The sequence below is a fragment of the Dama dama genome, chromosome 22 (genome assembly GCF_033118175.1).
Source record: "Dama dama isolate Ldn47 chromosome 22, ASM3311817v1, whole genome shotgun sequence".
Taxonomy (NCBI): Eukaryota; Metazoa; Chordata; class Mammalia; order Artiodactyla; family Cervidae; genus Dama; species Dama dama.
This window is the reverse complement of record NC_083702.1, coordinates 38632627-38645422: the sequence shown is the minus strand read 5'-3', so window position 1 is coordinate 38645422 and position 12796 is coordinate 38632627. Positions and strand designations below refer to the sequence as shown.

General features: G+C 41.1%; 2 protein-coding genes and 1 pseudogene across 2 annotated transcripts in view; 2 read left to right on the top strand and 1 right to left on the bottom strand.

The window, feature by feature from the left end:
- Window positions 1–12796, bottom strand: part of FAR2 (fatty acyl-CoA reductase 2) — a 183458-nt gene that overhangs the window by 147262 nt on the left and 23400 nt on the right. The gene's annotated exons all lie outside the window — the stretch shown is intronic.
- On the top strand, window positions 8582–9448 carry LOC133043313 (DNA repair protein XRCC2-like). Its single transcript, XM_061124142.1, has one exon. It carries the CDS (start codon window positions 8654–8656, stop codon window positions 9446–9448), a length of 795 nt encoding a protein of 264 aa, XP_060980125.1. The 5' UTR covers window positions 8582–8653.
- LOC133044120 (U4 spliceosomal RNA) lies at window positions 9589–9668 on the top strand (annotated as a pseudogene).

Genomic DNA, 12796 nt, shown 5'->3' with positions numbered 1-12796 from the left:
CCCATCACTTCATGGCACATAGATGGGGAAATAGTGGAAACAGTGGCAGACTTTATTTTCTGGGGCTCCAGAATCACTGCAGATGGTGACTGCAGTCAAGAAATTAAAAGGCGCTTGCTCCTTGGAAGGAAAGTTATGACCAACCTAGACAGCATATTAAAAAGCAGAGACAATTACTTTGCCAACAAAGGTCCGTCTAGTCAAAGCTATGGTTTTTCCAGTAGTCATGTATGGATATGAGGGTTGGACTGTAAAGAAAGCTGAGTGTCTAAGAATTGTTGCTTTTGAACTGTGGTGTTGGAGAAGACTCTTGAAAGTCCCTTGGACTTCAAGGAGATCCAACCAGTCGATCCTAAAGGAGATCAGTTCTGAGTGTTCATTGAGAGGACTGATATTGAAGCTGAAACTCCAATACTTTGGCCACCTGATATGAAGAGCTGACTCATTTGAAAAGACCCTGATGCTGGGCAAGATTGAAGGCGGGAGAAGAGGGGATGACAGAGAATGAGATGGTTGGATGGCATCACCGACTCAATGGGCATGAGTTTGGGTAAACTCTGGGAGTTAGTGATAGACAGGGAGGCCTGGCCTGCTGCAGTCCATGGGGTCGCAAAGAGTCAGACACGACTGAGCGACTGAACTGAACTACTACATGAATGTGACAGTTGGATCATAAAGAAATCTGAGTGCCAAAGAATTGATTTTTTTGAACTGTGGTGTTGGAATAGTCTTAAGTGTCCCTTGGACTGCAACGATATCAAACCAGTCAATCCTAAAGTCAGTCAGTCCTGAATATTCATTTGAAGGATTGACACTGAAGCTGAAGTTCCAATATTATCTGGATGCGTGATGGAAAAAATTGACCTCTTGGAAAAGACCCTGATGCTGGGAAAGATTGAAGGCTGGAGGAGAGGGGGACAACAGAGGATGAGACAGTTGGATGACACCACCGGGTCTAGGGACGTGAGTTTGAGCGAGATCTAGTAGTTGGTGATGGACAGGGAAGCCAGGCATGCAGCAGTCCATGGGGTCACAGAGTCGGACATGACTGAGTGACTGAACTGAACTGACTAAACATTGAGTCTGAAATCACAGTGTCAGTGAGGAAGAAGTTTACAAACTGATTACTTAAAAAGCAAAACAGATAGGGAAGGATCTCTTTAAACAAGACATAAAGATCTAGGACAAAGAGAAAACGCTTGGTAAATTTACCAACATGTAGAGTTCTTCAAAACACACCAGAAAGAAAGTAAAAGACAAATCAGAAGGCAGGACTTACATCAATCCAACCCCATGAATCATGGTTAATATACAAGTGATGCCAGGCAATGATTAATAAACAGTTTTGTAAGGAACTGTAGCTGGTATACTGCTTTTACTCAGGACATATTTTCTTCTTCCTTTTCAAAAAGAAAATGTTCTGTCTTTGTTACTTCTCTAGTATTCTTCAGTTAGCTCCTCCTTTAGGCCTCCATGCAGGGCCATTCTTAGAATCCCCTGCTCCTTTCACCTCCCTGAGGACCAGTCTGGTGACTGTAATGTTGAGGGTCCTCAGATGATGGGTGGCATTACACTCTGAGGGAGGTAGAAACTATGCCCGAGGATGCCAATGGCTGGGATGGGGAGGGAGTGGGTGGTTTGAGGAAAAGAGGTAGAGAAAGCTCTTTTCAACCCAGGAACTTTGATATTAAATTTCCCTTTGGAGTAGTTACATGCTGTCTAGATGAAAGCACTAGAAACAAACAAAATGGTAGTGGCAGCCATCCTGAAAGTAAATACAGTGGTACTTTAACAGACTAATTGCTCAACCAAGGCCTCATGCCTGCCTATATCTAAGGAAGGGAAAGAGGCTTAAATAAATGCATTATGCAATGCCTGTTGTTCTCACCAAATAAAACCTGGTGCAATAAATTCCAAACAAGTAAAATAGGCTTAATAATGAGGGAACCATTTCTATGGCACCTTATCATGTATCAACTGCTGCTTTTAGATTGCTAGATTTTTTTCTCTGTGTATGAGTGCTCAGTAATTCAGTCATGTCCAACTCTTGGTGGCTTGATAGACTGTGGCCTGCCAGGCTCCTCTGTCCATGGAATTTCCCTGGCAAGAATACTGGAGTGGGTTGCCATTTCCTGCTCCAGGGGATCTTCCTGATCCAGGGGTTAAAAGTGAACCTCATACATCTTCTTCATTGGCAGGTGGATTCTTTACTAGTGTCTATTACTAGGTTGAAACATGTGAAATTGCCAACAGTCAACTATTGTGACCTACAAATGGCCATTGTGCACAATTCAGCCTGAATTTTATCTACATTTTACAGATGAAGAAACAGAACACTTAAGTAACTTTCCAGAAAGAGTCAAGCCTGGGCCCTAATCACTGAGCTTCTGTTTCTATAATCATTGTGAGCCACCAAAACACACTGCCTCTCCACCACCCTGAATTAAAATGATAGAAATGGTTTCTTTCAACCTAAAAATTCTATCCATGAATCTGTGCTACATTGTTCCCAGTCTCCATACACCAGTCTCTTCATGCCTTGCTATTTCTTTTGAAATGAATCAGTGCTCACCTAGTCACTCAACTGGAAATCTCATAATAGAATTTTCTTTCTTTTTTAAATTTCTTTACCACAGGTGACTGCAGCCATGAAATGAAAAGACATGGGCTCCTTAGAAGAAAATCTATGATAAATCTAGACAGTATAAAAAAGGAAAAAACATCACATTGCCAACAAAGACTCATATAGTCAAAGCTATGGTTTTCCAGTGGTCATGTACAGATATAAGAGCTGGATCATAAAGAAGGCAGAGTGCCAAAGAATTGATGCTTTTGAACTGTGGTGCTGGAAAAGACTCTTGAGAGTCCCCCGAACATCAAGGAGATCAAATCAGTCAATCCTAAAGGAAATCAACCCTGAATATTCATTGGAAGAACTGGTGCTTAAGCTAAAGCTCTAATACTTTGCCCACCTGATGCGAAGAGTTGACTCATTGGAAAAGACCCCAATGCTGGGCAAGATTGAGGGCAGGAGGAGAAGGGGGTGACAGAGGATGAGATGGTTGGATGGCATCACCGACTCAAGGGATATGAGTTTGAGCAGAATCTGGAAGGTAGTGGAGGACTGGGAAGCCTGGCATGCTGTAGTCCATGGGGCCACAAAGATTCAGACATGACTGAGCAACTGAATGATAACAAGAAACCAGAACCCAAATGATATTTATTAAGCCTACCTCAGAAGGAGCCACAGAACCCCAGGGCTTGAGAGCTGGGAGAAACTTGGAGATAATCCAGTCATTTTCTAATACAGACACAGTCACTGAGTGAGCAGGGGGCAGAATCAGGACAATAGTTTAGACTCCTGAGCCCTGGTCTGCTCTTCTCTCCCCTCTCTTCTCACACTGGACTCACATGTTACAGATCAGGGGTCCCCAACCCCCCAGTCATGGACTGGCAACCATCCATGGTCTGTTAGAAACTGGGCTGCACAGCAGAGGTGAGGGGAAGGCAAGCAAGAAAAGCTCCATCTGCACTTACAACTGCTCCCCATGACACACATTACTGCCTGAGTCCTACCTCGTCGGATCACTCTCACAGGAGCACAAACCGTACTGCGAACTGCACATGTAAGTGGTCTAGGTTGCACGCTTCTTATGAGACTTGAGTGCCTGATGATCTGATTTTGCATTATGGTGAGTTGTATAATTATTTCATTATATATCACAATGTAATAATAGAATTAAAGTGCACAAGAAATGAGTTGGCTTCCCTGATGGCTCAGTGGTAAAGAATCTGCCTGTGACGCAGGAGGTGCAAGAGACGCACCTGGATCCCCCTGGAGAAGTAAATGGCAACTCGCTCTAGTATTATGGCCTGAAAAATCCCACGGAGAGAGGAGCCTGGCAGGCTACAGTCCATGGTGTTGCAAAGAGTTGGAAATGACTGAGTAACTGAGCATACCTCAATAATAATAAAGTGCACAATGAATGTAATGTGCATGAATCATCCTGAAGCCATCCCATATCCCCAGTCTGGGGAAAAATTATCTTCCACAAAGCTGGTCCCTTCTGTCAGAAAAGTTGGGGGCCACTACTATAGATAATACCTATTTGCTTCTCTGCAGGGCCCATTTAACTCTCTAACTCTCCCACATGACAATAGCTCAACTCATTGGGCCAATCACTCTTCTAAATGGTTTACCTGTATTACCTCATGAGTCAGCACAACAATTTAACAATACTTACTATTATAAACCTCATTTTACAAGTAGGAAACCAAGACACAGAAAAATTAAAGTGATTTACCCTAGTTCACATAGTTTGTAGACTAGTGCCAGAGGCCATGCCCCCTTCACCCAATCGTATGCCCTTTGTCCTGTCCAAAGCACAGACTGACTTCTTTTGGGAAGTCAGTTGGGAAATAGTTCCCAATTGTTGCCTCACTGTTGAAAGTCGTTTATCTGCCAAACTCTCTGAGCCCCCAGGAAACATCAGCTTATATGGGATTGGCTATTTATTTGTCTGTTTTGTCTCCTGGTTTGCAAACAACTTAAAAATGTTGATTGAATTCATGAAAGAATGACAGGCCAACTAAATCTCTCTATCTTTGATTTCTCCTTATTTCATCTATCTTCCACATGGAAGTGAACTGGGGAAACTAGTGAGACATTAGTCTATAGGTGCCATGGAGGCTCGTAAACCCTTTGTTTATCTTCCTTAAAAACCAAAGATAAGCCTTTGGATTGTTGTTCCCCATGTTTGGTGATGAATTCATCATGCTATTAAGACAGCAATTTTCTTCATCCATAGTCACCATATCTAGGGCCCAAATTTGTTTTAAATTTTATACTTTGACTTATTTTTTCTTAATATATACATTTTATTGATGTATAGTTGACTTACAACATTTCAGGTGCACAGCAAGGTGATTCCCTTATACATATACACACACATATTATTTTTCAGATTATTGCACTATTGATTATTGCAAGATATTGACTATAGTTTCTGGTTCTATACTGTAAACCTTTGCTGCTTGTTGCATATCTATTTTTAAAAAAATAATAAATCTAGCTTTCTATCCATACTAAGTCAAACAAGTAAATCAAAATGTCATAAATTTCTTAGGCAAAAATTCATAAGATTTCTAAAATATATATATTATACATACTATATACACACACACAACACACACACACACACACACACACACACACATGCACATACACACACAGATCTACCATGCTTGATAAAGGCTTAAGAAAGAACATTAAAAAAAATAGAGATGAGGAAATTGGAAAACAGACACCAAATGAAATGGGGGCACTGAATATGAAATAGAAAAACTGAAACAAACTACACAAAAGTAAAAGATCATCATATAGTCCAGTTATTCTTAAACATGGCTGCTCATTAGAAACATATCTGGAGCTCTAGAGAAAAATGCTCTGAGCATTTATATTTTTCAAAAACTTTCAAGATAATTCTGATATGCATCTGGATTTTAAAAAGTGATTACAAGTTTTTCTATTAAATTGTAATTTTGGAGATACAGAATTCTATTATTTTTCCATTAACCAATCATGATACAACAGCATTAAGTGAATAATAGTTACATGATCACAATAGTAAAAGATGTTTATCAGTTTTCACAGTCAGTAGCCAAACAAAAAATAAAGCCATAATGGGAAAATTATTAACCTAACAATATGAAACACTTACATACAATTTGGGGGTTAAGCTGAGTGATGCAGTAGATGGAAATGCATACATGTACATGTTTTCCCTGCCCAGCCAGTTGGCGCATTGAACCCATTAACATTTAATGTAATTATCGATATGTATGATTCTATAACCACTTTCTTAATTCTTTTGGGCTTATTTTGTATGGATCTTTTCCTTCTCTTGCGTTTCCTACCTAGAGAAGTTCCTTTAGCATTTGCTGTAAAGCTGGTTTGGTGGCACTGAATTCTCTCAATGTTTGCTTGTCTGGAAAGCTTTTGATATCTCTATCAAATCTGAATGAGAGTGTTGCTGGTAGAGTATTCTTGGTTGTAGGTTCTTCCCTTTCATCACTTTAAATATATCACACCATTCCCTTCTGGCTTGTAGAGGTTCTGTTGAGAAATCAGCTGATAACCTGATAGGAGTTCCCTTATATATTATCTGTTATTTTTCTCTTGTTGCTTTTAATATTAATCTTTGTCTTTAATTTTTGTCAGTTTGATTACTATGGGTCTTGGTGTGTTCCTCCTTGGGTTTATCCTCCCTGTGACTCTCTGCACTTCCTAGACTTGGTTGACAATTTCCTTTCCATGTTAGGGAAGTTTTCAGATATTATGCTTTCAAATATTTTCTCAGGTTCTCTCTCTCTTCTCCTTCTGGGACCCCTATCATATGAATGTTGGTGCATTTAATGTTGTCCCAGAGGTCTCTTAGCTGTCTTTTTTTTTTTCTTCTATATTCTGTTCTGAGGCAGTGATTTCCACCATTCTGTCCTCCAGGTCACTTATCCATTCTTCTGCCTCAATTATGCTGCTATTGATTCCTTCTAGTATATTGTTCATCTCTGTTTGTTTGCTCTTTATTTCTCCTAGGTCTTTGGTAAACATTTTTTGCATCTTCTCCATTCTGTTTCTGACATCCTGGATCATCTTCACTATCATTATTCCGAGTTCTTTTTCTGAAAGGTGCCTATCTCCACTTCATTTCTTTGTTTACCTGGGGTTTTATATTGCCCCTTCATCTGGGACATAACTCTCTGCTTTTTCATCCTGATTAACTTTCTCTACTGTGGTTTTTGTTCTAGCTGTGGGATTGTGGTTATTCTTGCTTCTTCAATCTGCTCTCTAGTGGACAAGGCTAAGAGGCTTCTGTAAGCTTCCTGATGGGAGGGACTGGGTGGTGAAAACTGGGTTTTGCTCCGCTGGGCAAAGCCTTGCTCAGTAAAGCTTTCAAGTGACAGATTGGAAGAAGGTATTCAAATTACATACATCTAATAAAGGAATTGCATCCAAGATAGGTAAAGTACATGCACAAATCATGAAAAATTTCCCAATAAATAATAAACCTGATAAACAAATGGGCAAAAACTTGGGCACATCTCAAGAAAAGATATCCGGGTGGAGGAGCCAAGATGGCAGAGGAATAGGACGGGAAGACCACTTTCTCCCCTACAAATTCATCGAAAGAACAATTGAACGCAGAGCAAACTTCACAAAACAACTTCTGATTGCTAGCTGAGGTCATCAGGCACCCAGAAAAGCAGCCCATTGTCTTCGAAAGGAGGTAGGACAAAATATAAAAGATAAAAAGAGAGACAAAAGAGCTAAGGACGGAGATCCGTCCCAGGAAGGGAGTCTTAATAGAGGAAGTTTCCAAACACCAGGAAACCCTCGCACTGGCGGGTCTGGAGAAAGTTTTTGAATCTCAGAGGGCAACCTAACTGGGAGGGGAAAAATAAATAAAACCCACAGATTACCTGCCTAAAAGCAACTCCCAGCAGAAAAGTACCCCAGACGTCCGCATCCGCCCCCAGCAAGTGGGGGCGGAACGGAGAGGAGTGGGCAGCATTGCTTAGGACCGGGCCCGAGTGCCCTGAGGGCAATCGGAGGGAGCTTTTGTGAGTTAACCAACTTAAACTGTGGGACAGCAAAAGAGAGAGAGAAAATTAACCGGCCCGAACACACTGCCAGCTGTTCACAGAACAAAGGGACCGAGCAAGTCCAGAGGAGCTAGCCAGCTGCGGACAGGCCCAGCCCCGCAGGAGGCAGGAGGCAGGGGGGAGGGGAAAGGGGCAGGCTCGGCCCCAAGGACCGCATCCCCTACCACACTGCAAACAGGCTTCCAGTTTCTAACCAAAGACTTCCTGAGATTCTGGATGGTCGACATCCACCGGAAGGGTGGTAGCGAGACACAGGGCGCAGGCACCTGACCGGCGCGGGCGGGGACTGGGGCTGGGGACGCGGAGGGCAGAAGGAACGTGGCACCCGGGGGGAGTGCGCCCGTCAAGCTCCTGGCTGCCTGAGCCGCTAGGACGGGGAAGGCACAAAACACAGGCGCAGCCAAGTCCACGCTTTTGTGGAACACCCACGGGCTGGAACCGCGCGCAGCGCAAGGCACGCTCCATATAGAGCAGCCGGGAGCCCTGAGCAGCGTAGACGGGGAAAGCAGCGCCAGCCCCTCCCCGGAGCACAACGGAACTAGCAACCTAATAAGAGACCACCTCCGCCCGCCTGTGTCAGGGCAGAAGTTAGGCACTGAAGAGCCCGGCAAACAGAAGCCAAATAAACAAAGGGAACCGCTTCAGAAGGGACCGGTGCAACAGATTAAAATCCCTGTAGAAAACACCAACTACACTGGAAGGGGCCTGTAGATATCAAGAAGTGTAAGCTGGAACAAGGAGCTATCTGAAACTGAACCAAACTCACACTGACCACAAAAGCTCCAGAGAAATTCCTAGATGTATTTCTACTTTTTTTTTTTTTAATTAAAAAAAATTTTTTTTTTTCTTTTTTATTTTTTCTCTTTTATTTTCTTTTAAAATTCCCGGTCAAAGGATCAGCGTCTCTGACTGGCTGAGGGGAAGACGCCGGGCAGTAAATGGCGCTGCAGGCGGGAAGGTTGAGTGGCTGGTACGCCGAGCCTCCGGGGAGATGTGTAGTGACTTCCATAGGGCTGAATCTGGGACGGAGCTCCTTGCCCGACTGGAAGGTAGAAGTTCCTTGAAAGAAATAGAACCACATCTGTTTGCTGATGAAGAGTCACCTGTGCATGGTGATATTCTTGAATTTCATGGTCCAGAAGGAACAGGAAAGACAGAAATGCTTTATCATTTAACAGCACAATGTATACTTCCAAAATCAGAAGGTGGACTGGAAGTAGAAGTCGTGTTTATTGATACAGATTACCACTTTGACATGCTCCGGCTTGTTACAGTCCTTGAGCATAGACTATCTCAAAGCTCTGAAGAAATACTAAAACGCTGCCTTGGGCGACTGTTTTTGGTGTACTGCAGTAGTAGCACCCAGTTACTCCTCACCCTGTGCTCGCTGGAAACCATGCTCTGTAGTCATCCCTCTGTCTGCCTTTTGATTTTGGATAGCCTGTCAGCTTTTTATTGGATAGACCGCATCAACGGAGGAGAAAGTGTTAACTTACAGGAGTCTACTCTGAAGAAGTGTTCTCAACTCTTAGAGAAGCTTGTAAATGAGTATCGGTTGGTTCTCTTTGCAACAACACAAAGTATAATGCAGAAAGCCTCACACCTGGAGGAAGGGCCTTCCTGTGCCTTTAATCGCCTGAGTGATGTGGATGTAGACTATAGACCCTATCGCTGTAAGGCCTGGCAGCAGGTGGTGAAGCACAGAATACTTTTCTCCAAACAAAATGATTTTAAAGCCGGCAACCAGTTTTCTTTAGTTTCACGTCATTTAAAAAGTAACAATTAAAAAAAACACTTTTTTACTATTGGAGAAAGTGGTGTTGAGTTTTGTTGATGTGTATCATAAAACAGTCTTTTGTCAGATCTTACACAGTTTTAAAAAGTGTTTAATAGGCTAAAATGATTTGATTCTAAAATTTTAAACTAAACTTTGCGCAGTGGCAGTATCATAGACAATGAGGTTTATCCGAGGCACGATTATTGCTAATTGAAACTAAACTCTAAGGGAATCTAACATAACCACATTTCTACACAGAATGGATTTCTTAAACTGGAACCTTAGACTGTTCTGTTCCTGGGTTGTTGAAGGTTATTCAGAGTGATAATAATAATAGTTAAACTACATTAAGTTGTTTTAAAGCTAAATAAATAAGACAGACATTTCAGTCAAAATAAAATGGAGTTTTCTAACTTTGTGTCACATTTCTGGAACTCAGTTAAATACTTGTTTAGGAAAGTTGAAACGCCTTTCTGATTTTTCATATGTAACTTCTTTAAGAAGCTGTGAACTTGGAAAATGTTTCTATGGAGCTGTTATTTCTGTAAAGGGGATGAAAGCAGGGAGCCTACCCAATCTGCCATTCACATCCAAGACTTCGGGAAGTCGGAGCATTCTGATCTGTCATACCGAATCCCAGGATGCAGCTGCATTGTGGTTGGGTTTCTGTATAACTGTTGAATCATGAGGAAATGAGATACCCATTCAGAGAATTCTGTGAAGGTTGAAATTCATCTTTCTTGTTAAGTAACTTGCTTGTTGTTATTGAGTCACTCAGTCATGTTCAACTCTTTGTGACCCCGTGGACTGCAGCACACCAGGCTTCCCTGTCCTTCATCATCTCCCAGAGTTTGCTCAAACTTGTGTCCTTCGAGTCCATGATGGCATTCAGCCATCTGGTCCTGTTACCCCTTTCTCCTCCTGCTTCTGTCTGTTAAGTAAGAGGCAAATGCTAAAACCATAGTATAACTGCACATTACTTGTGTTTTCTTACCCATTTAGAATAGGTCAGACATACACTGAAATGAATCGAAATGTTGCCAGCTGAGAGCTGGACAAGGCTTTATATCCCTTGGTCCAGTAATGGCCAGAAAGGGGTGCATGCGCCTCCAGGGGCACACAAGGTAGCCTGCGGTGAAGGAGCAAGAGAAATTTAGAACCTTGGTTCATATATTCTAATCTAAGAAAGGATTAAGTCATATCAATATTTGATATTCAGATTGACCCTATCACTCATTCAACCTGTATATCAGATTGTCCTGTGTCACTTGAATTTTTGAGGTATCCTGTAGGAAAAGTGGGAAGAACAATGGACATGGGTGTTCTCAAGGGTGTGTTCATTTAAATGTAACCTGCTTAGTTAAAATTAACTGTATGTTTACTTATCTAATAAAGCTGCTTTGTAAGGGCTTAAAAGATCATTTTCATAATGCAGGCATGGCAGATGTAGCATAAGCTATCTGTACCTGCAGCTCCAGCTTTGAGGAACCTGCAGTTCCCCAAACCCAGCGACTTCTGCAGGTGTCTTCTGGACGCAGAGCCTGCTGGGCGACATGTGGGCCAGGCGGGGCAGTCCTTAACCAGTGACGGTCAGCGTTTGGTAGGTGGGTAACTCCCTCCTCCTCACCCCTCAGTGAGAAAGAAGGTATTTCTCAGGGTGGCCCCTGTAGGAGCCATCTGTTCATTATCTCACTGTCTCTTGCCTTCCATCCTTCCCTCTCTCTTCACCACGCTCATGCAGCCTCATGGGGTTGTCTCCCTAAGGAACAAAATCCTTGTCTAGGAACTGCTTTTGTTGTGAGTTGAGGGGGAACCAAACTATCGGCAGGCAATAAAACGTCGTCAGGTTGACAGCCTTTCTAGGCGCAGTATTTGCTCTTCAGCCACATTATGGAATTTAAAATGATGGCATTCTAATTGTTAATCAAGTTAAACTACATTGGATCACATTACTGTCATTCACACCCACTTAACCTTTGTGCTGTCAATAAACGTTATTTTGCAAATAATATACTTTAAAATATTGCCATATTTTATCCACAGTTCATCTTTTTTCATTTTATATTCTTGTGTATTTTATTACATGCAATACATGTTATGCGTAAGTAATCTATAAATATTTGTATGTTGGGGGAGTATGCTTATTTTTCCTCCCCATAAGAGTGTGTGATCAATAAGAGTGTGTGATCAATAAAAGTGACAATCTCTTGCTCTACTTGAGAGGACTTCTCCTTTTAGCTGTTGAGATGTGAAAATTCTGTAACCTTCGTTATCAAGCTCTGGATGTGTGTTACACACGTTTATGAAAAACTAGCAACTCTTAGCAGGACTGTGGCCTTGACTGTGATAGGAGTTCCCGTTTCTCCTCTGTATAAATGAAGTGCTAATTTCATGGACTGTTATTCACAGATTTATAACTTATTCTTCAGGAACATGATTAAAAAATAATGAACTTTTATTATTAACTTAAATTATCAATTATATATTAATGTGTCAGACCAAAGACTTAGTTATCTTAAAAAGATTTGTTATCTGACATGTTGGAAGGAATTAAGAATCCTGATTAATAAAAAATTCTTTTAAACTAAAAAAAAAAAAAAAAAAAAAATTTCCTATTACTCCCCCATTACTCCTTAACTTTCATTTTCATAGATTTTTACGATTATTTTAATTAGGAAAAAAAATTTTTTTCTTGTTGTTTTTTCCTTTTTCTCTTCTTTTTTCTATTTTTCTTTTTCTCTTATTTCCTTCTAAAGTCCTCTATTACTCCTCAATTTTCATTTTCATTATACTATAACCTTGCAAAAAAAAAAAAAAAAAGATAATCCCTATTTTTAAACCAAACTTCATATATATTTCAAAAATTTTTTTTGTGTTTTTGTTTTTAATATTGTATTTTTAAGAGTCTAACCTCTACTCTAGATTTTTAACCTTTGTTTTTCAGTATATGATATAAATTGTGGAAATTTAAGAATCCAATATTCAGTTCCCATTTTTATTCAGGAGTGTGTTGATTACTCTCTCCCAATCTTGACTCTCTGTTTTCTACCTCAGAACACCTCTATTTCCTCCCTTCCCCTTCTCTTCCCAATCCAATTCTGTGAATCTTTGTTGGTGTCTGGGCTACAGAGAACACTCTGGGAACAGACAACTGTGTAGATCTGTCTCTCTCCTCTTGAGTCCCCCCTTTTCTCCACCTGCTCATCTCTATCTCCCTCCTCCCTCTCCTCTTCTTCATGTAACTCTGTGAACCTCTCTGGGTGTCCCTCACAGGGGAGAATCTTTTCATCATTAACCTGGAAGTTTTATTATCAGTTCTGTATAGTTGGAGAAGTCTTGAGACTACAGGAAGAATAA

What these genes read in the sequence shown, in the direction of transcription:
- LOC133043313 (XM_061124142.1), top strand. Translation starts at nt 8,654, where the DNA reads ATGTGTAGTGACTTCCATAGGGCTGAATCTGGGACGGAGCTCCTTGCC.